We start from the raw sequence: 20,820 nt of genomic DNA on the forward strand, positions 1-20,820 counted from the left end.
TCCCAACTCAAATTTTTCTGAGCTAGAGTAACTTAGGAAAGGGCAGTAGGTGATGCCAGGTCCCCATTCAAAAATCGATTACAATTATTAGTGAGTTAGTTTTGTCTTATTCAAGATATTTGCAGTAGAAACTAGCCCAAAAAATACTTGGTAAAACTATTCTAAGCACTGATGTAGAATGACTCAAGGATATCTTCATGCATCACCTTAGCTGGTTTTCTCTCACACACTTTAACCCTCCATTTCTATTCAGCACTGTGAGGAGGAAGACATTCACCCATTCATCTCCACCTCCTCCAGCTTCAGGGGGTTCATCAGACGCGGTGGCAGCCGAGCCAGGTCCAGTGCCAGCGCTCATTCTGTGGTTTCAATTTGATCCAGGGCTCTGCTGGCCCCTCTGCCCCTTATCCTCACCTATCCCGGCAGCCTCATTCATCACAAGGCCTATAAAGAAAGGACTGGATGGAGTGAGGAGCAACCTCCACCATTCAATAAATCTTTGTGATTATCCACGCCTCCAAGGTGTATGTGTGTCACAAGTGTAGACATTTGTCTCTGACTTTATTATAGGTGCAGAGGTAAATGTTGGAGCACATGAGGTCCTGCACATTGACTTTTAAGGTCGTCCTTTACGACGTGTTCATGCTTTAACCCCCAGGCCTCGTTTGATTCGATACATGAGAAGACAGCTGAAATGTTAGTTTTATTTGTCTCAGCTTTAAATCTTCTGTCTTTTGTATATTTTCTCAGTCACTTATGTTTCAAACACTTATGTTTACAAAGGCTTAAGGGATATGTTTCTGTCTCAAGGACTTGATCAGCATTGACTGGAAATGAAGCTGATTCGGCAAAAGGCATCAAAGGATCAAATTCAGGGCCCAACCAAGAATTTCCAGTTGGAAGCAGCACAATAACAGAGTAGAAAACTATATGGTAAAAATCTCTAAAATGTTAGAATTGTTCAGTTTGAATTAACATATTACAAAGTAGCTTTAAAAACAGGTGAATTCAGGGTAATATTTTATTTGAAAAGGTGTGCATAAGGCTGACATGACACTGTAAGGCAGGCAGTGCTGACATGAACATGAAGGAGTCTTTGTGAATGTCTATGACTGTTCTCATTAAGTGTCATTCAGTAAATAATGACACTTTTAATTCAAAGTTGTACCAAAGCTTGCATTAAAAGTCCATTAAAAGTATATAAAGGTATATAACTTATCTTTACCACTGACTATTTTATTCAACAGTTTATTTTTCTAGCACCAATTCACGACAAATATCATCTCAATGCACTTTACAAAGCAATCATTGTCTAACTGAGATACAGCATCTCCTGATTTCCTGGTGGAAAAAAGTCTGCAAAGCATTTCTACATAAATACATGTAATTCTAATGGAAATACCGACTCAGTACAAAGTAGAAACCTCTAAATCTGAGCCATGAATTTACCAATGTGCATCATGTTTAAGACATTTTTTTAGGAATGAAAACTAAAAGTGGCATAGCCTGTAGTTCTGTCTTTGACAGCAGCGCACAGCTTCGTTTTTAGTGATCACCTCGGGGAGAAGTGTTGCATTCACATTTCTTTCACTTTCCACTTTTCAAATCATCACTTCAAAAATTTGCATCAATGGGAAATGAAACCACTGACTGTATTTCACACACCCAACCACTTCTATGTCAGTCCTGTCCCTCTCCGTTCTTCGCCTCCAGAGGATTTCATAGACAAGCACTCTAGGAGGCTGATGGAGCTTTGATTGTCAGTTATCAAGAGCTATCATTATTGGCCGCTTTTCTGGGATATGAAAATGATTTCCTAAGTGTGAAACCCATGTCATTACCTCAGTTGTCCGCAGCAACATCACTTTAGATGTAATAGGAAGAGGCAAACAAATGTGCTGGCCTGCCAAGCTCCAAGCCCGCCCAGCTCAAACAGAAACGCAAAGCAAAGAGAGAGAAAAAGGTGAAGGCAATCGGGGACAGCGCTGCTCAAACTGGAACACTTAACATAAAAACAGTTTTCAAACTAAATTTTAATCTCTAATATCATCTTTATTGTTTCTGGTCCGTCTTCAACAGCTGTGCGTGTGAGTAAGAACCTCAGCTGACATCTCTGTGTAAGCAATCTGACCATCTAAGTACCATCCTGTGAAAGTAAAAGCATTTCTCTTTTTTCTTTTTTTTTTCTTCAAATAACAAGCACTCCCTCCTCTTTCTCCTCCTCAACCTGAGCACCATTTCATCTTGATGAGATGGCAACTAGGCTCTGGAGTCGCATTGACTTGCTTGGGGTTTCTAATCATTGTCGTCTTTTCTTCCCCTCCTCCCGGGTCTGTTTCCTGAGCCGGGGAATGGAAGCCCACGCCAGCGCCAGGCTTTTCTGCTCCCAATCGATGCGGATCTGATAAAGATCCTGGCTTTCCAAACGACTCTCACGCAGCAACGCCTGAGGAAGATCTGATAAGTGATTCTCTCCTCCGAATGTACGGCTGGAAAGATGCTGAGAAAACCAGACGTGCGCTGCTAAGCACACATATGGAAACTCTTTCACTCCTATAAGGCTGTAAACACACTGGGAAAACACACATTGCTCCCCTTATACACACACACACTTGTCTGGCAGTAAAGTGGCTGTGCTCCAGACATGCCCAATTTGTTTCCTTTCATCCAGGACTAATGTCTTGCTCTACCCAGGGGCTAAGTGCCCCATTTGAAGCCCCTACTAGGACAGGCGGTTGCAACACGCGGTTATTTGTTGTTTTTGTTTTATATTTTATGAAACCACATCATCTCCGCTGCTGGTGCATGCATGTAAGCGGGGGAACAATAGAATTAGCAGCGGACAATAACATGCTGATAATTTCTAGAAACATTTTTTAAATGTCACACTGTAATGATGAATGGAAGAGGGGGAAAAATCACTAATAGTGCAATGTAAATGTCATATTCAAATTATTCAATTACATGTGCAAGTGTGGGCCAGGTGATAATTTGACCGCCGCTTGGAATACCAATCTGGCTCTCGCCGGCGCTCCGGCGTAAGACAGACCCCAGTAATTTCCTTCTCCGAGGGATGCTTTCACAGTCATTATTATAAGTCTATTCCACTGGAAATATCTGCCATACTGGAGAGATATTAGAGTCATATTTTCAGTACTTTCACCCCAATGTCGCCTTCAGTGTGTGATATCTTGAGAGAATTGGTAAAAAAAATAAAAATCTGGTGTGGGTTTTCAGTGATGGCTCTGTTATTCTCTGTTGTGATTTCTGTCTGCGATTTTCCGTTACTAAAGCCTCTTACTCCTCAGTTAATAAAACTAAACTAGCAGTCACAGTGGTCCGGGGTAATAGGCTCATCTCATCAGTTGTCATTCACGGGGTTATGGGCCTATTAGAAAATAGCTGCATTTTTGCACAAAAGGGATTTAAAAAGGATGCGAGCCACTTTAGAGTGACACATTCATTTCAGATTAAGGAGGGCAGAAAAAGGGAGGGGAGTTGTTTTTCCCACTTTTTTTTTTTCTATTTTTTTTTAATTTAACCATGACCGTTCTCCGAAGCAGCCGGGGCACCTTGTTGTTCATGCAAACAGATGATGTCATTCTGAGTCACGGGTTGCACGTTGTGTTCGGGCACCCGGTGCAGATCCTCACATTTTTACTGCCTCCCTCAGACAGCTGGCATTTGCACTACAGGGGGCCACAAGGGCAACCAACAATTAGCCTTTTCTCCACACAAACTCCAGACAAAGACTGTAGAATAATCATAAAAGTAGCTTGAAGAATGGGCAGTTGTACTTTCAGGACCTGCTTCACTTGTGCATGTTAAGGATGAGAGGAAATACCTAATGTTCCAGAAACTAATAAAAATTCAAATTTATATAATGTCATTCTTCTTATTCTTTGTTTGACAAGCACTAGCTCCCTCCATGATTGTATTTTGCAGAAGTGCTTTCCATTCTGGCATCTCTCCATGGGCCAGAATTGCAGTTCAGTGGACGAAATCTGTGGATGTTCCACGATGATGGAAGTGTGACATTCTTCCTGAACGCTCCAGGATTGGACTCTCCCAGTCAGCCGCTTGTGCACGTCTGCTTGAGGTTCACACTTTGGCGCGTTTGTCACTTTGAGAGCATCTGGTTTAATTTGATTTCTGAGCTTGGCCACCCTGCAATTCTCTGTGCTTTTAGTGTAACCGTTGCCTACTGGGTGCAGCCAACAGATAGTTCCACAAATAAAAGGGTTTAAACTTCTATTTTCTGCATGGCTTTGCCCAGCATTGCAATCAACTCAAAGAGGCCTGTTTGCTTATTGCCAGTTTTATGGCAAAATCTCTTCATATTGCAGTATGATTAAATGGGAATGATTGCATTCATTGGCACAGTTTACGATTTGTGACTGACCAGCTTTGTACATCTTTTTTTTGCCAATCCCTCTTTGGAAAATAGCTCCAGCAGTTAGATTGGATTGAGAGCATCTCTGATTTTCAGGTCTCACCACATCTGGTTCTCGATAGGATTCAGGTCTACAACTTGGCCAGACTATCCTTGCTCTTCAAAATGTGTGCTCTAAGTCATTCCAACATCATTTTTGCTGCATGTTTGTTTGTTTTCTTACTGAAAGGCAACCCACCCAAATCTCAAGGCTTGACCAAACTCTGGCAAGTTTTGTTCCAAAACTGCCCTGTATTTATTTGGCTTCACCCTTCTTCCCTTCTTCCCACACCATGATTCTACCACCATCATGCATCGCCTCTCGATTGCCTACCCGATTTTTGCTCAATTTAGCCGGACAAGCTTTAAAGTAAAATTGTTCAGTGAATCGAATCATAATTGCCGTTGCAAAGTCACAGTATCCCAATTACTAATTACTGCTTTGATAAAGTATTTGTTAGAATATAATATTTTATGCTTTTCATATAAATGCGTTTGGTATTTGGCATTAACTTACTTCCCACACCACATGTATTCCTGCAGTGGACAAGATGCAGAAGTTGTTGGGACATTATAAAATTGTTCAAATTAAACAATTAAATATTTTCTTGGAATCATGCAGCCCTTGTTGAAGGTTTTGACATACAGATTTATTTTCCAGAAAACGCATTGAACATGTGAGCTGTTCAAAGTTTGTGGTATTGTTTCATAGCCATTCACATCTTTATTTCTTCTGAGGATTTTACAGAACAGCTGGATTTATGTACAGGTTGACTTTTCTATTTCTGGAGGCACTCGGTTCTTCTGGTTTGTACATTAGATTTAAAATGGCTGGTCACATCCTCACGCCATTCAGCTTCACAGTTATGCACCGTTTAGTGTTGGTCTTTTACATAAAATCCCTATGAGATGCATTGAAGTTTGTGGTGAAGTGACAAAATCTGCAGACGTTTAATGGTTATAAAAACTGCTTTAAATGCCACAACTAAAGTTCAGATTTACAACTTGATTATTAATTGGAACTTGATGTCAACATTTTATCCATAGATAAAGCTCTAAAGTAGAAATTCTCTCCCTTTTGCTGTGCTTTTTGCTGATCTACATGAGCATTTCTTGTGGCGTTGCTTTGGGAGGGATGCTTTTCATCTACCTCCTCGCCGTTCTCGTGTTCAGATCTCTTCCCGATCTGTCTTTAACAGCGTTTCCTTCCCCTCTAATTTCATCCGCTCTATAAAAGCACAAGAGATATCACGTCTTCTTGTGAAATCTACAAGTGTTCAATCTTTAATTCAATGAGGAGCTCTCGTCTTTCCCACTTGCACTCGCAGTTGAAAGGCTTCGTTCGTCGGGACTTTTCCTCAACTGGGCTCTCAGTTGATACAGGTGCTTTCAGAAAATGAAGCCTTTCGCAGGAACCGATGAAGCCGTCTGTCTTGTTTGCAGATTACCGCTCGCGTTTAAAGCCCCTGTAGAGACGAGGAGCAGGCTGGAGCTCGAGTCCGGTCTAGCCTCCATCCCCAATCCTCAAAACTCACCTCCAGAATGTTAAACATGGCTGCCGTGGGTGCCTCTGAATCGCTGGACTGTGTCTCCAGGGGGGAACAGGGAAATTGAGCCCTGGCTCTTCCTAATAGGTGGTAAAGTGTTAAGTTCCAGAGAAATGGACTGCAAATTTAACCTGGAATGGAAATTGATCCCATTACCTCGTGCTTGGACTGCTCTCCCTCCCGTAGGAAAGACGAGTGGGAGAGGTGAAGGGGGGGAGGGATGAGAAGATAACTGAACACAGAATGGAAAGAAAAGAGAGATGGAGGAGAAGGAAGGAAGAGAAAATGGAAAAGCCATAGAGAAAAGGCAAGGAGACACGGAGCGTATGTGATTAGAGGTGATAGGATGGCAGCGGGTGTCGTCTCCTGCCTGGACTGACAGGCTGGCTGACTCTGTATCAGTGTGGTGCTAATAGCTGACCGCCACTGGGCCAGATGGAAAATAGAATGGAAAAGGCAAAAGGAGCGAGCAGCCAGCAGCCTCTGAAGGGATGATACACCTCCTGCTGGGGGTTTCCACCAACAGATCTGTGGCGTCTTGGTGAGTGGCGCTTCTGTGAGACCAAGTTAGCAACGGTGATGGGATTTGGCAACGCTCAGGCTTCTCAGAAATGCAACGGCTTTGAAAGTTAATAACGTTGCAGGAGGATTTGAATCACAAACAGATGAAATATAGTATGTTTTTAATATGAATAAAAGCTTTTTTCTTGTTTAATATCTTATTCCTGCTTTATACATCCTCATCATCATGGTACATGCTCTTACTCCTTTCTTTCTCACCTTTCCCCAGAACCCATGCACGGCCCGCGGCGCCTGGAGGTTGTGGACATCCAGTCCAGACAGGTGACCATCCGCTGGGAACCGCTGGGCTACAACGTGACCCGCTGCCACAGCTACAACCTGACCGTCCAGTACCGCTCCAGAGTGGCCGGCAAGGAGGAGACCAGGGAGGAGGTGTGCTATGAAGCCCAGAGCCGTGACCCGCAGCACACCATCCACAACCTGACGCCCTTCACCAACCTCAGCGTCAAGCTGGTGCTGCACAACCCAGAGGGGGTGAAGGAGAGCACCGAGCTGGAGGTTCAGACAGATGAAGACGGTAAGTGAAACCAAATCATCTGCATGCAACAGTACGATACTACTCATATGGTAGCAGCCCCTCTATTAGTAGCTATATTAAAATATGAAAGTCTGTATAACAGTATTCCCTCTGTTGAGACATTTATTTTAAAAAATAAATGTGTTTCTCATTCTCTTTTTTTTATTTTCATCATTATGCACATATGAATAATGCTTAAATAAAGTATGAGAGGGTGCAACCATTTTAACATGAAAAATGTCTCTCTTAAAATCATCATCCAGGTAAACCAAGGTTGTAAATGGTTGTTTCTTCACAACTTTCTTATATTTGAGATGCCATTTTGATTTTCCAGCACTGATTTAAAAATACAGCTGGGTGGCCATGGATAGCTGCAGGCTAGCTAAACGAGCATGTAGCCTGAGGGGTGAGAGGTCAAGTCTACTAAAAAAAATACTGCTAAAGTATTCAAAATCATATTAATAAGTAAATATAACAGATGACTGAACTCCATATAGTCTTTTGACAGCAGTAAGAGTAATTGATCCACTTCAAGACCAATTAAAACATATTACACATTATTCTGGAATTGCTCTACTTTTCCTCAAGATTACCGTCTTATTATAATCCCATTCCTATTATACACAACAGACACATAATAAGGTATAACTTTGCTTAAAGTCATATGAAACAACAGAGTTGTTTGTTTCATTCCAGGTTGCTGTATTAATGCAACAGCACCTATTATGCAGCGACAAAGACAAAGACAGATTTTTATGGTTATTTGTTGACAATTATATTATATCCAGATGTTCTTGTGAATGAATTTGCCGCATTAATTCTTTACAGCCTATAAATTATGATTCCCAAAATTGTAAGTTTTAGTGTTGCTAGTTTCAAGCCATTAAAATTAAGAAACTTTCACCAAACTTACACAAACAATTCCTCTGTATTATTCACCATTTCCATTAAACGCGTGCCTACAAAAATTGTTTTATCGAGCTAGAATAAATAATTGCCACACAGTAAACAGCCGTCTGCACAGTTTGGGTTGTTGAGATGATTGAAACTTATTTTTTTTCCACAGTTTGACTCTAGCGTGTTGTGTTGCTACTGCGCCTCCTTCAAAGATGAAAGAGGTTCTGTGTTGCCTCAGCAGACACAGGAAATGAACTCCACTGAAGTCTCAAGGAACGCTGGCCGCCTGATAGCTAACAAACGAGCTCAGATGACGAAAGGAGAGTCATGTCTGGCTCAGATATCTCTGCTTGGAAACTTAAAAGTGGCAACTGTTTCTTGCTATCTGACTGCTCTGGGTGTCTGTCTGCTTGGGACCCCGTGGGAAAGAGCGAACAGACAGGGTGTAGTGGTTGTTGAGTTCTTCAAGACACATCCTGGAGAAAAATGAAATAAAATAAAATGTCTCCTCATCATTCTGTCCCACTTCGAGAATGAAAGCTATTCACACGAGGGGTTAAAGAGGCAGATGTCTGACACGTTGTTTCAGTAAAAATGAACCCAGGTGGATATTTAAAATTCTCTCTCTTTCCTCTGGCATCCAGATATACCCCTGTTTACCTAAAATCAGCCCATCAGACTTTACCTTACTGCTACCAGCTCTACGTTTCTCTCACGTCTGACCTGCCATTTCTGATTTCAACCGATTCAGATGGTTTTTTTGTTGTTGTTGTGTTTTGTTTTGTTTTTCTTGGGAGGACTGGAATAAAGAAACTAACAGAACTAACTAAATGTTCTGTACGTTCTGTGACGTTTTCGTCCAGTAAGCGATTTTCCCCACAACTTAGTCGGATGTGAATAAACTCAAGAAAGATTAATCAAAGTAGATTCTCTTAACTGATGCATTTATGGACTAAAATTGGCTGGGAGGTATTCGTTTTCCATGCAGTAAATTTATAGAGAAATGCTAATGAGAAGGGAAAACTGGCCAGTTCCGACTTCTGGATATTTCATTGGTGGATCTCTGATGCCAGTTTTGTCAACAGCAAAGAAGGCTGATGAATTTCTGGGAGAATTTGTATTTACAGATTGACATCAGTGGGAGGAGAAAAGCTATATAAAGTTATTCTATTTACAATGTAGACAAACTAAGGAAAGAAATCTTAAATTTAACTCAACTTAAGTATTTTCTACCTTGAAAATGTCGTTTTTACCTCCAGTTTTGTAAAAAAAAAAAAAAAACATGTCTGTGTGTTTTCCGCCGCAGTGCCAGGAGCTGTTCCTCTGGACTCCATCCAGGGGAGTCCCTACGAGGAGAAGATCATCCTGAAGTGGAGGGAACCAGCGCAGACGTACGGAATCATCACACAGTTTGAGGTACGAAAGCACCAATGACACAATGCGAACTCTGACTTTATCATGTGCTAAACCATTAAGAGAAGCTTTAGTTTTTTTTATAGCGCCTCCTGGAGAATTCTGCAATCCAATGTTTGAATTTTAACTTTGTAAATTGGCACCAGCTAAATAAGTTGATTGCTAAAATAAATTAGCAGGAATCTCTTTTAGGGAGCTTTTAGTTAGAAATATAAATATTTATGAATTGATTTATCCCAGACTGCTAGTGGTGCTTAGTGGAATAATAGATTCAGATTCTTCTATCATTAACTTTGGTTCATTATCGTGTTTTATTCTCTTTGTTTCCCATACAAACTGTTTTGTGCCTTCATTTTGCTCCTTTGACCAGACACCATTTTGTACTTTCATCGTTTTTGACATGTCCATAAAAAGTGAAAATGACCCAAAGTGCAAAACAACCAAAACACAGAATATAAGACAAGTGGGGAAAATGTCCTTTAAGGTTGGCCCAAATTGAATTGAGTTACTCTCTTTCTTGTTATGAAAGAAATTATTCAAAAACTGCCTTTTGTATTTTTGGCTGATATCTAAATTAGTTTGCTGTTCTTTAAGAAGGCTAATACTTCTCTATGCACTGTAGTTCACTGAAACAGGCTCGTTCTGAATCTTTGTCCTGTCAGACTAATCTGACTTCAAAAGAAAATGCAGTTTCTAAAATACACGTTAAACACGGCCCAGTTCATTACAGGAGCCTCTTTACTCAGGGATAATGGAGTCTCAGCAGAAACTTGCGGTGTATCATATGTGCACACTGACCTTAACCAACTTAAGGTGGAAGTAATCCACCAGCCTTTCCCACAGATTGATTCTCCTCAGTCGATCTTTCCTCTTGTCACCGTTTGCTCCAGTCTGACAGCCCTGCTCCTCTTACAAGCTCGGTGGATTAAATAGTGAAAGAAATGTAAACTGCGCTCCTCCGTGCGCCACTTTCCCCGACAGACAGGTTCGCCATCAGGTCACTCTGATATAAAATATTCTCTGAAAGCCTATGTTTATTCAAGTGTGCAGTGCAGCGTTGTGTCTTCCTCGCAGTTATGTAGCGGGGACGGCGCGTCGGCAGAGTGCAGGAAAACAAAGAATGCCATGTTTGCTGCGCGCGTAATTGCTTTTAGAGAAACATGTTTCAGCTGTTTGTCTTTGTGAAAAATTCAGAGTGCAGGTAAAAGCATTCAGGGCCTGCCACATGGTCTGCACTGGTGATCTGTCAGGTTTGCTCATATTTGTCTCAGGGCAAATGTGCTTCACATTATAAAACACCTACCCCAGGCTATAATAATATGCATATGGTGCAGCAATTAAATCTCTGTCTTAAAAGCTTTAACAACATAATAAAATATGGAGAGAGCTATAAGTCACTGACATTATGGCATTTGGAGGTTTTAATACACTGACAGGCTTCTTCTTTTTATTTTAGAAGAAATACATTGCTAATATTCACATCATCTTGTTTAAAAGAGGATGACAGATGAAGATTGTAACCAAGCCAGCAGCTTGCTCCAGGTATTACTCTGTGATCTGGTTGATGTAAGAAAAAGAACTTTGTGAGTTCTGCTGAAATAAACCAGGAGCTGCTTACTGTAGTTTAAGTATCGTTATTTAATTTAAAACAGTTGGGGAAAGCTGCTGTTTGCTGCAAACATAACCAATGTTTGTAGAAAGTTCAAAGAAGTAAAGTCCCATTTCAAGTGTATTTTTTTTTTCACCGTAAAACTATGAAGCGGAAGGGAAATAATCTGTAAACGGTGTTTTGCATTTGTCCTGAGCCCCTCTGACCTCTTTGTGATACGTCTTAGTGAGGTTTGCACAATCCAGATACTGATCTTCTTTTCCAAGTCTTCTTTGTAAAATAAACTTAATAAGCACATGCAGATTTCATGGAGACTGTCTCTGAACATAAATGTTTAAGTCTTATTGCAAATCCTAAATTGGATTCTTGTAGCAGCCTTTGTGCTGGTCCAAAGCAGGAGTCTGAAACACAGATTTGTCTTCCTGTTTTGATTCAAGCAGCTTTCTAGCAGATTCACCATTGAAAGCTGCAGGACACTGAGCCCAGGGAGTTTGATCTGAACCGTTACCTCGTAGCTTTCCTGTCTGGTTAGGATTGTTCTAGTAAATCTTTCTTCCAGTCTTGAGTCTTGTGCAGCATCCAAATGTCTTTTTCTGTTTACTTTTTTAGCTCCATTCATCTTTTTTTTTCCTTCGTCTTCTTAGAGATGCTTGTGTTTTGGCAGGAACGCCATGATTGAAAACTTTAGCGGTTCTGAACCCAAAACCATTTTTTATTCTTGAGTGTACATTTGTATTGTATAATATTAGTACAATCTATAAAACTATAAGTTGATGAAATATTTTGTTTTTGTAAATGGAAACGTTTGCTTTTTTAAAATTAGGACTACTGTAATACAATTGAAAAGAGGATATTGAAAACGGCAATATAGACACTGACATTGAACACTTACTGTAGATTATTTAAAATCCAGCTTGTTATCCCTGATAGTTTTACTGTAATAGGAAAAAACTAGTTCTTGATTTTCATCCAGATTTGTTTCTAAAATCTCATCTCTTTCTTGTATTTGCTTCGTCTTGTGAGCTGGATCTATCCTCGCACCGTTACTTTGTATTCATAATTGCAGCTGCTCTCTGTCGGATTGTCTTACTCCACACTCTGCAAACACAATCTGTTTCCCATTTTGCTTTTTTCCATCAGTTTGGATAGATTTTCTTAACAATGTCATTTTGTTTTTTTCAAAACTCCCCCCCCCCATTAACTATCTCAGGGATGGTAAAATCATTTGTGTCATGAAAGCCATCGAATTGGACATTTACCTCCCTCAGGTTGGGAAAATGTAAGCCCAGCTAAATGAAACGCCGTGATGTATCGGGTCAAATCAGCCCCAAAATTAATTTGCTCAAATAATTCTGCGGCTTTTTTTCCTGTCAGATCCATTAGGATTGTGAAAACCTGCCCAGTGTCGACAAGTCATTTCCAACTCCTCTGCCTGCAGTGTTATGATATTGGTTTTTGGCATCACAGACTCACTTCACAGACAAAGACTAAATGAGAAAGCCTTGAAGCATTTCAAAACTTGATGGACACAAATTATGCAGCACTCCAGATTCCCTTTGTGTCCCTTAATTGGAATTATAATGGAGGTTTTCTTTTTACATGCAGAGGCATTTTCTTAAAGTAGGACTTTAGAATTATTCAAAATGGATATTAACAAAAACACTCACCTTAATGCTTCCCTCCAGAGTGCCCCGTGTTTATTAATGGAGGAGAAATACATTAGAGTATTTGGTCTCTCTTTGAAATCACCAGCAGGGATTCATCTTTGCCTTGAAAACATGTCACTGCTTTTACAGTCCCCATCTCCACAGACCATTTCTGCTTTTTTTTTTTTTCATACATACTCGTACATGCATGAAAATCTTCTACAGGCTGAATTTCCACAAAGCAATCCTGCAGCGTAGTCTGACTTGTTGAATATGTGCGAAACAAATTGAATTCATTCAAATAACCTAGTCAAATAACATAGTAGAGAAGATTAATTTCAACCGTCGTTTCCTGCTCATGTTTCTCTGCGACTGCAGATCTTTGGTGAATCTGAACAGGACGTTAACTTGGAGGTCATGCAACTGATAAAGCTCAGCTTAAGGTTGTTAAAGTCGGCTGATATTTAAGAGCCAAGATACTGAACATGTACCATAGCAATGCTCTCATATTCTTCATGTTTGAGTCCTTGATATTTTTTTGTGTTGCCAATTTCTTGCAAAAACCAGAGTTTCCAGGGCAACTAAAAGAATATTCTCTTTCTGTTTTTTTTAATTTAATGCTAGATCTCCTATAAGGCGGTGAGCTCCTTTGACCCCGAGCTGGACCTCTCCAACCAGAGCGGGAAGGCTGTGAAGCTGGGCAACGAGACCACCCACGTGTTCACGGGCCTCTACCCGGGCTCCACGTACTCCTTCACGCTGCGCGCTAGCACAGCCAAGGGCTACGGCCCCCCTGTCATAACCCAGTTCACCACCAAGATTTCAGGTCAGCAGGGTCAATGGAGTCCTGGTGTCAGTGATGCTGATGGAGATGCTAAACATGCACTTTTCTTTTTTTCATTTGCAGATAAAATTTGATAGGACAACACATAAATCCTTACAACTTGCTTTAAACATAGCAACAGTTCTTCTACAGAACTGATTGTGGACTTAAGTAGTTTTCTTTTTATTGCATGTTTAGCACAGTAAATTAGAATTAAACAGTAGTTCATTTACTTAAGATGAAACTCTTAAAATATTCATTTTATGAGCAACATTTCAAGCATCTTTGTCTATTGTTTTTGTTAATTGTCAGTTTCTCTGATAAAAACATATAAAACACGGGTTGAATAATGAATTATCAGACATGTGTGTATTTAATTTATATACTGGCTTTTCACCACTTCATGATCTGCTAAGTCATACTTGATTACTTCAGTCTGTTCATGGTGGAAATAAGCATTTTTTTTCTGCAATCTGGTACCAGGTATCTCTGGTACCAGAGACATTTAATTAAGAAGGTTAATTAAATGTACATTTTCTCTGTGTAAATAAATAAACAGTATAAACAGTATTTGATTGCAGAAATTGTAAGTTATGGCCAACACTGCCAAGCGGTGGATTTATTGCTAAAGAGTCTGTATGTTCGGTTTCAAAGCTTGCTATTGGAAAGTTAAGTGGAAGGATGGCCAAGCAGTAAAAGGGGCTTTGAAGGATTTTGAACATTTTAGAGAATATTCACATTAGTTAACACTCCTGTAAATATAGCTTTTCAGCTGTAGTCTCCAGAGCAGGAGACATGAGTACTACAAGACTTAAAATAAGGTGCTTGCATTCATAAAAAGCAATTACCATTTAATGAAAAAGTAATATAATACAATTTCAGAGCAAATGGTCACACACTTGACCGTCCCTCAACCATTTAGATAATCCATGTACTGTTCTGAAGTCAAAAATATAATTTTTCAAAATCTTTTCTGATAGCAAAAATTCATCTAAATTAACAGAAAAATGTAACTATATAACTGCGTTGAATGAATTTACAGTCCACAACATAAATGTGACTTGTTTTCATCCAATTCACATGCCAAACTTTGATTCTGATCAAACCTTTCGGCCTGTTTTCGCCCTACTTTAGCTCCCTCCATGCCAGCTTACGACCAGGAGACCTCTCTGAACCAGACGGACAACACGGTCACTGTGCTGCTCAAACCCGCCCAGAGCAGAGGCGCACCCGTCAGGTAGGCTCCCACAGTAACGACACGGACGATGCGTCGCAGTGTGAAGAAAAGACAACACGATAAATCTCACAGAACCACCATCAGCAACCGAAGAATTATCAAAGAGCTTGTTTTTATCAATACCCCTCCGTGAAAGTGAGTTACCAGGGAATTCAGCGCCTTACTGTACACATCTGAGCTTTATTTGTTTGTGGATTTTGATCCTGTAAAAAAAAAAAAAAAAAAGCCTAGCCTTTGAAGATGAGAACAAAGCTTGGTGCAGCCAAGGCTAGCTTCAGGATCTCTCTCACATACGTGTCTTTCATGTAGCACGCTGCCCACCCTGAGCCACCACAGGCTTCTGGGGGAGTGAGGGAATTTACCCTGCTTTGTGCTGAATACATTACTCATTATTAAGGAAAGACAGCAGGTGTTTCCTTTTAAAAGCCAGTTTATTGCATAAAAGCCTCTATTTTGGCTCATGAAGGTCCCTGCAGGTGTCTGGCAGGGGTTGTTGGGCAGATTTTGTGTGATGTTATCTTACTTCAGCAAGCAGTAGGATCAATCGGCTCAAAAAAGGAACTGAAAAAGCGCTGCAATACAATCACAAACAATTTTATGCGTGCTAAGTAGTCAGCACAGTCAAATAAGATACATTTATTTTGACTTCATTGAATACAGGATCACATGTATAACTAGCAGTTCTCTAAAAAATTTTTTTTTTTTTCTTCTGCCGATTCGAAGGGCAGAATTTTGACTCGGCAGGAAAGTTTGTTTTTGATTATTGATTCTATGTTGCATGACATAGAGTTTGTGTTTTTATGTTTAATGACGTAAAGCACTTTGAAATGCCTTGCTGCTGAAATGTGCTATACAAATAAAGATTGATTGATTGATTGATTGATTGATTGATTGATTGATTGATTGATTGATTGATTGATTGATTGATTGATTGATTGATTGATTGATTGATTGATTGATTGATTGATTGATTGATTGATTGATTGATTGGTGCTAAAAAAAACATCTGTTCAGTCTGGTCTGGTCAGTTCTGCCTTTTTAGATCTCCTTTCAGAATGAGCTGCTTTAGGGTCTCTTGTCACTTTAAATCCAAATAAATTGCTGCTGGCCACGCCCTCCAATTCAGCATTTACACTGTCATGTGAAAATGACTGCAAACATGTGCAGAATTATACAACTGCAGCTCTTTCTAAAGCAAATGTAGAACCTCCTGCACAACCAACAAGAATGCAGCAAATGGTTTCAAGAATGCAGCAAATGGTTTCTGGATGGTAAATCAACAGCAAAAGCTTTTTCTGCTCCAGCAGCCATTGTACAGCGCATACAGTGGTAAAAGCAGCTGATCAAACACGACATAAATAAGCTTTGGCTGCTAGGTAACGGGCTGGGCTTCACTGAGGTTGATAGTTGAGGGACTGATTTGTGACGTTACATTCTGAAATGGATCATTTTCCAGACACCAAAATAGGTTTGGTTTTGTTTGTTTGTTTGTTTTTTTAAATGCTTGGACTGTTTTTAGCAGCTGTTCCCCATTAAGTGATGCAGAAATAGAGAAAACCAACGTTCTGCTCTCTCTTTCTGAATCCGTTTTTTCCCAGCTTGTTGTTTCTTTGGTTTTAGTGAGAGACTGTAACATGTTATATTTTTTAGATATTTTATGAGGGTATATTTTGGGACCATTGTTAAAGTTTAAATGTGTACCATGTGACTGCAGCCATCTGCTTACCCTTCCTTTACTAAGAGTCAGGAAAGAACAATGGAGAGCAGAAGGCACTGTCCTGATTTTCTTTAAACCATTCTTTAATAGCAGAATTATACACAACACATTATGTTTTTGGAAGCCTAATAAGGTACACAAGATTCAATTCATAGTGGATTATCTCTTCACATATGTTTAAAATTATTATTGTTGTTATTATCATCAAATATTTGATTCAGTAGTTGTAAATATATTGTTTTATATCTTTTTTTTGTCATTTTATTTTATTTACTGTTGATATTATTCTGTTATTTAGACCAACTACTAAAGGTCCTTCAAGGGATAAGTGTTAGCTATGGCTCTGAACTCTGTGATGCTTGTATCTGTCCCTACACTGCAAAAACACAAAATCTTACCAAGTATTTTTGCTCCAGTTTTAGTGCAAATATTTCAGCACTCTTGAAATGAGACAAAACTTAACTTATCAGTAACTTTTCAGCAAGATATAGGAGCTTGTTTTAATTTTGTCTTTATTTCAAGCGTATTAACATGTTTGCATTAGAAACGAGACCAAAATTACTTTGTGAAAGTTTGTTTTTGCAGTGTATCAATCAACTAAACAATTTAAAAAAATCAGTTTCTGGATGTGCAAGGGGTTTCTACAAATTATTCTACAAATTATTTAAATTCTGATACAATTGGTCGCGATGCTTTTAAGATGTGTATTGATTGGAGACCATGCATCCTTTTCCTTTCACTTTATTATTACCAACTATGTGCTACTGTATAATAATCTACTACATAAAGCTTCAGTAACTACATTGAAATTTGTGGCTGTAATATGAGAAAATGCGAAAAAGATTCCAGGGGGAAAAGTACTTTTGCCAATCAGTGTAGAACACCAGAATATCAAGTAAACGCTCTTCTACACAGTGCTCTACAATGCCTTAAAGGAGAGTGACAAATACTTGGGCTTGCTGTAAAACTCAATTTTACACCATCAGCTCATGTGGGTCCTTTAAAGATTACAGCCTGGAGATCTTTAGTCAGGCTTGTCAGCTCATGTTTACCATATGTGCAGCTGTCCAGATAAATGCCCGGGCACCAGACGTGGAAGCCCGAGCAAGTAAGACAGAGTGATGGGTTTTTAATTTTCTCCCAGGTACAATTCAGATGGCCTTACCCAGGCTGCCATTCTTTCTGCAGAGTAATTACAGAGCTCTAATTATAATTAACAGAGGCTCAGAAAATTGGAGCTTCTACTCATTAGAACACTGGGCTGCTTAACTGTTTACCAATGGAGGGAGAGCGCGCCAGAAGGGAAGAAGAAACTGAATTTAGTGTAAAAACCTGTGTTGCATTGGCTAATCTTTAACAAAAGTGTGCAGTGTTGCTTTCCCAAAATGCTATCTGATGTATTTAAGATGTGGTCACACTCTGTGCTTGTGAATAATTGAAGAACAGAGAAAACAATGTGTTTTGATACAGATGTTTAGTTTTGCAGAGCATGAATGTTTAATGAGTCCCAAGATATTCCATTAAAAAAATTAATCCGTAAAGTTCACCGCATGGCACAACCGCAGCTCAAAACTAATTGAGGCATCCTTTGATCACGGCACAGCTTTCCCTCATCTAAACTTTAGAGGTCCACAGGTCCGCAGCTCTTTTCCCCACCTTCTCGCTTCTCTTCAATCTCTCAGGACGTAAAGGCCAGCGGGCAGTCTTCTTGTGTGCGCACGCTGCTTTCAAATATGCATTGCAAAAAGGAGAGGAAGCGGTAAAGGGCAGCAAACAGGAGAGATTGGGATTCAGGTCCAAGAACAGATGCTGGCGTGCTTTTTGAAGGTGCTTTCCACCTCCACCCTGTAAGGGAGAAATTGGACTTTTGAAAAATTGAAGGTGACGGATTTTATTCAGAGGAGGATTCACTGTTTACCTGAGCATTGATGTAGATGTAGCGATTCCCCACGTTCAAGGAATATGAAGACGGATGGATGGATTTTTAATCTGTCCAACTTTCAGTCCATCTACTTAGAGCTTTGGAAATAATTGAGAAGCCACTTAAAATGATCTGATTTTACTTTTTATAGGTTTATGATTGAGTAAAATAGACATTGTTCTTTTATTCTATGAACTACTGACAGCATGTCTCTGACATTACCAGAGAAAATTCAGTTTTTATTAGCAGAAAATGAGAAATGGTCAAAATAACGAAAAAGATGCAGTGATTTCAGACCTCAAACAAGTTCATATTCATTTAGAAACAACAATACTAATTTTTCGACGCAGGAAGAGTTCAGAAACCAATAACTGGTGGAACAATCAGGGTTTTTTCAACGGGCTCTTAATTTTTTACAAAGCTTTATATCTCTTTGTCCATTCATTTCCCACCTCTATATATCCATCTGTTTTTCATCCATCTCTACATCTTTTCATCCATCCTACTGTCTATTCATTTTTCTGTCGCCAATCATTTTTTTCCATCCATTCATTTATTCTTCTATCAGGCTTTTGGTCCATCCTTAACTTGTTCCATCTTTCTGTTTTTTTATCCATCATTTTTCTATCTTGAAAGCTTTCTGTCTGTTATCTGTTTGTCTCTAAATTCACCTTTCTATCCCTTGTTTCCACCTTTTTGTCCGTCCTTCCATGCAATCTATAGTTTTTCCAAGTACCAATATGTAGAGATACTTAAAACCTGTCCTGGACATAAATATATCCAGTAAAATGGTAAGAAACTTTTATTTTTAGAATTGGTAGCGAGTACTACTCTGAAAGACTGACATGAAGAAAATGTTGAAACCCCGATGTCCAATTAAATGTTGCCTTTTCCGTGCTTCTTTTTTCGACACCAGTGAGTATCATGTTCTGATTTTCACTTCATGAAATCAACTTTAAAGGCTTGATGGGGAAAAAAAGGTTTGACATCGGAGAGACACTTATCCACTGCAGAGCAGAGCAGAGCTGCACCAAGCTTGATTTGATAATGCAATCTTGCATGCTGATTGGGTTTAGGAGGCAATAACCCACCAGACATTTGACTTTCAAGCATCAGATGTTCCACACAGGAAGGGAAGCTGCACTGGAAGATCTCTTGATAGCACAGGCTCAAATACCGATTCCACTTACGCAGAAAAAAAAACGATATTTTAGATAAACATTTGCTATTTATTTATATATGTATTTTTTTATTTGTGTTTTTGCTAATGAGTGTAACATTTCTAAGTTGGATTTTGCTCCTAATCTCCCAGGCCAACGTGCGAAACCGGGAACATTTTTTACCAGAGGGGACACTGTTTCTTTAAGAGGATTAGCCAACTGTCTATCAGTCATGTCGTGTTAAACTAATGTTTGCAATGGCCCCTCGTCAGCGCCAGCATCCGCCTCCTCACTCCGTAACATCAAAATAGATGTTTACATGCTTCTGCTGGGGAAAAAAAATGATTTGGAACGCTTTCCTTATCATCCACACCACTAAATCAGCCCTTCTCTCTCTTTCTGCAATAACCTTTGCCTTGAGCGTCTCCTCTAGCCTGTAGCGTTAGATTATCTTTGCTTAACCGTGGCCTGATATCAGTTAAGGGATTTTCTTGCAACCTAAAATAGGCCCCAACTTTCTTTGATCACAGCACAGCAAACCCTAATGACTATGCCTAAGTGTAACTTAACTCGCTGCTTTTCACGATTTAACAGCGTATGTAATCTATGGTACCTTCTAATTTGTTTGCTTTATTGCTTTTGCAGACACCAGGCGAGGAGGAAGGATGCAGGGTCAGGAGAAAGCGTAACTTACATCCGCTTTTAAATCACACATATAGGCAGAGAGAGGCATCAGATTAACATTAACCCAAGACAGTGATTGAAAATGCCTCCCATCCTCATTCCTGGATCTGCTCAAACGGCCCGCGGTCCTTCCTCTATCAGCCCACATGAAAAATAAATCTGGGTTTCAGGTCACAATCCGGTCGATTTCAAGTCAATCCGCCATAATTGGTTGATGTCACATGGCGGTGCAGCTGAAATCTATCGGGCGGCGAGGCTGGAGGAGGCCTAATTGGTGTCAGTGCAGGTTGCAGTGCTGCTGCGGGGATGCAGGTCTCCCCTGCTGGCCTCTTGTGGAAGACCACTCACAACAGCTTACAAGGCTCTCCTGGTACCGGTTCTCCCTTCAGCCAGCTTTGTCGTCACATTATCTCTGTTCTGAAGGAACTGCAGGAAGTTTGGAATTGGATGCATGATTTTTCCTCCATCAGAAATCATAAACGGATGTGAAAATCACTTTACATTTGCTTGATTTCTCTAAGAAGGATTTTCATAATGTTTAAAAAAAATCTAAAGAAGTCATAGTGGTTTCTTTTTTTTATTTATTTGAATATAGTATTACTTCTGAGAAAATAAAACAAATAAAAATAATACCT

At 39.7% G+C, this 20,820-nt stretch overlaps 1 protein-coding gene across 7 annotated transcripts in view; it reads left to right on the forward strand.

The window, feature by feature from the left end:
* The window catches only part of LOC103479737 (protein tyrosine phosphatase receptor type M), a 205,657-nt gene that overhangs the window by 93,229 nt on the left and 91,608 nt on the right, over window positions 1-20,820 (forward strand). For all 7 annotated transcript variants that reach the window (XM_008434350.3, XM_008434348.3, XM_008434351.3 and 4 more), the window contains exons 8-11: window positions 6,770-7,078; window positions 9,282-9,391; window positions 13,268-13,469; window positions 14,601-14,703. In XM_008434350.3, the coding sequence (XP_008432572.1) occupies window positions 6,770-7,078; window positions 9,282-9,391; window positions 13,268-13,469; window positions 14,601-14,703 (724 nt within the window). The remainder of the gene's footprint in view (window positions 1-6,769; window positions 7,079-9,281; window positions 9,392-13,267; window positions 13,470-14,600; window positions 14,704-20,820) is intronic.

The sequence above is a fragment of the Poecilia reticulata genome, chromosome 17, assembly GCF_904066995.2.
Source record: "Poecilia reticulata chromosome 17, P_reticulata-male-v2, whole genome shotgun sequence".
Classification (NCBI taxonomy): Eukaryota; Metazoa; Chordata; class Actinopteri; order Cyprinodontiformes; family Poeciliidae; genus Poecilia; species Poecilia reticulata.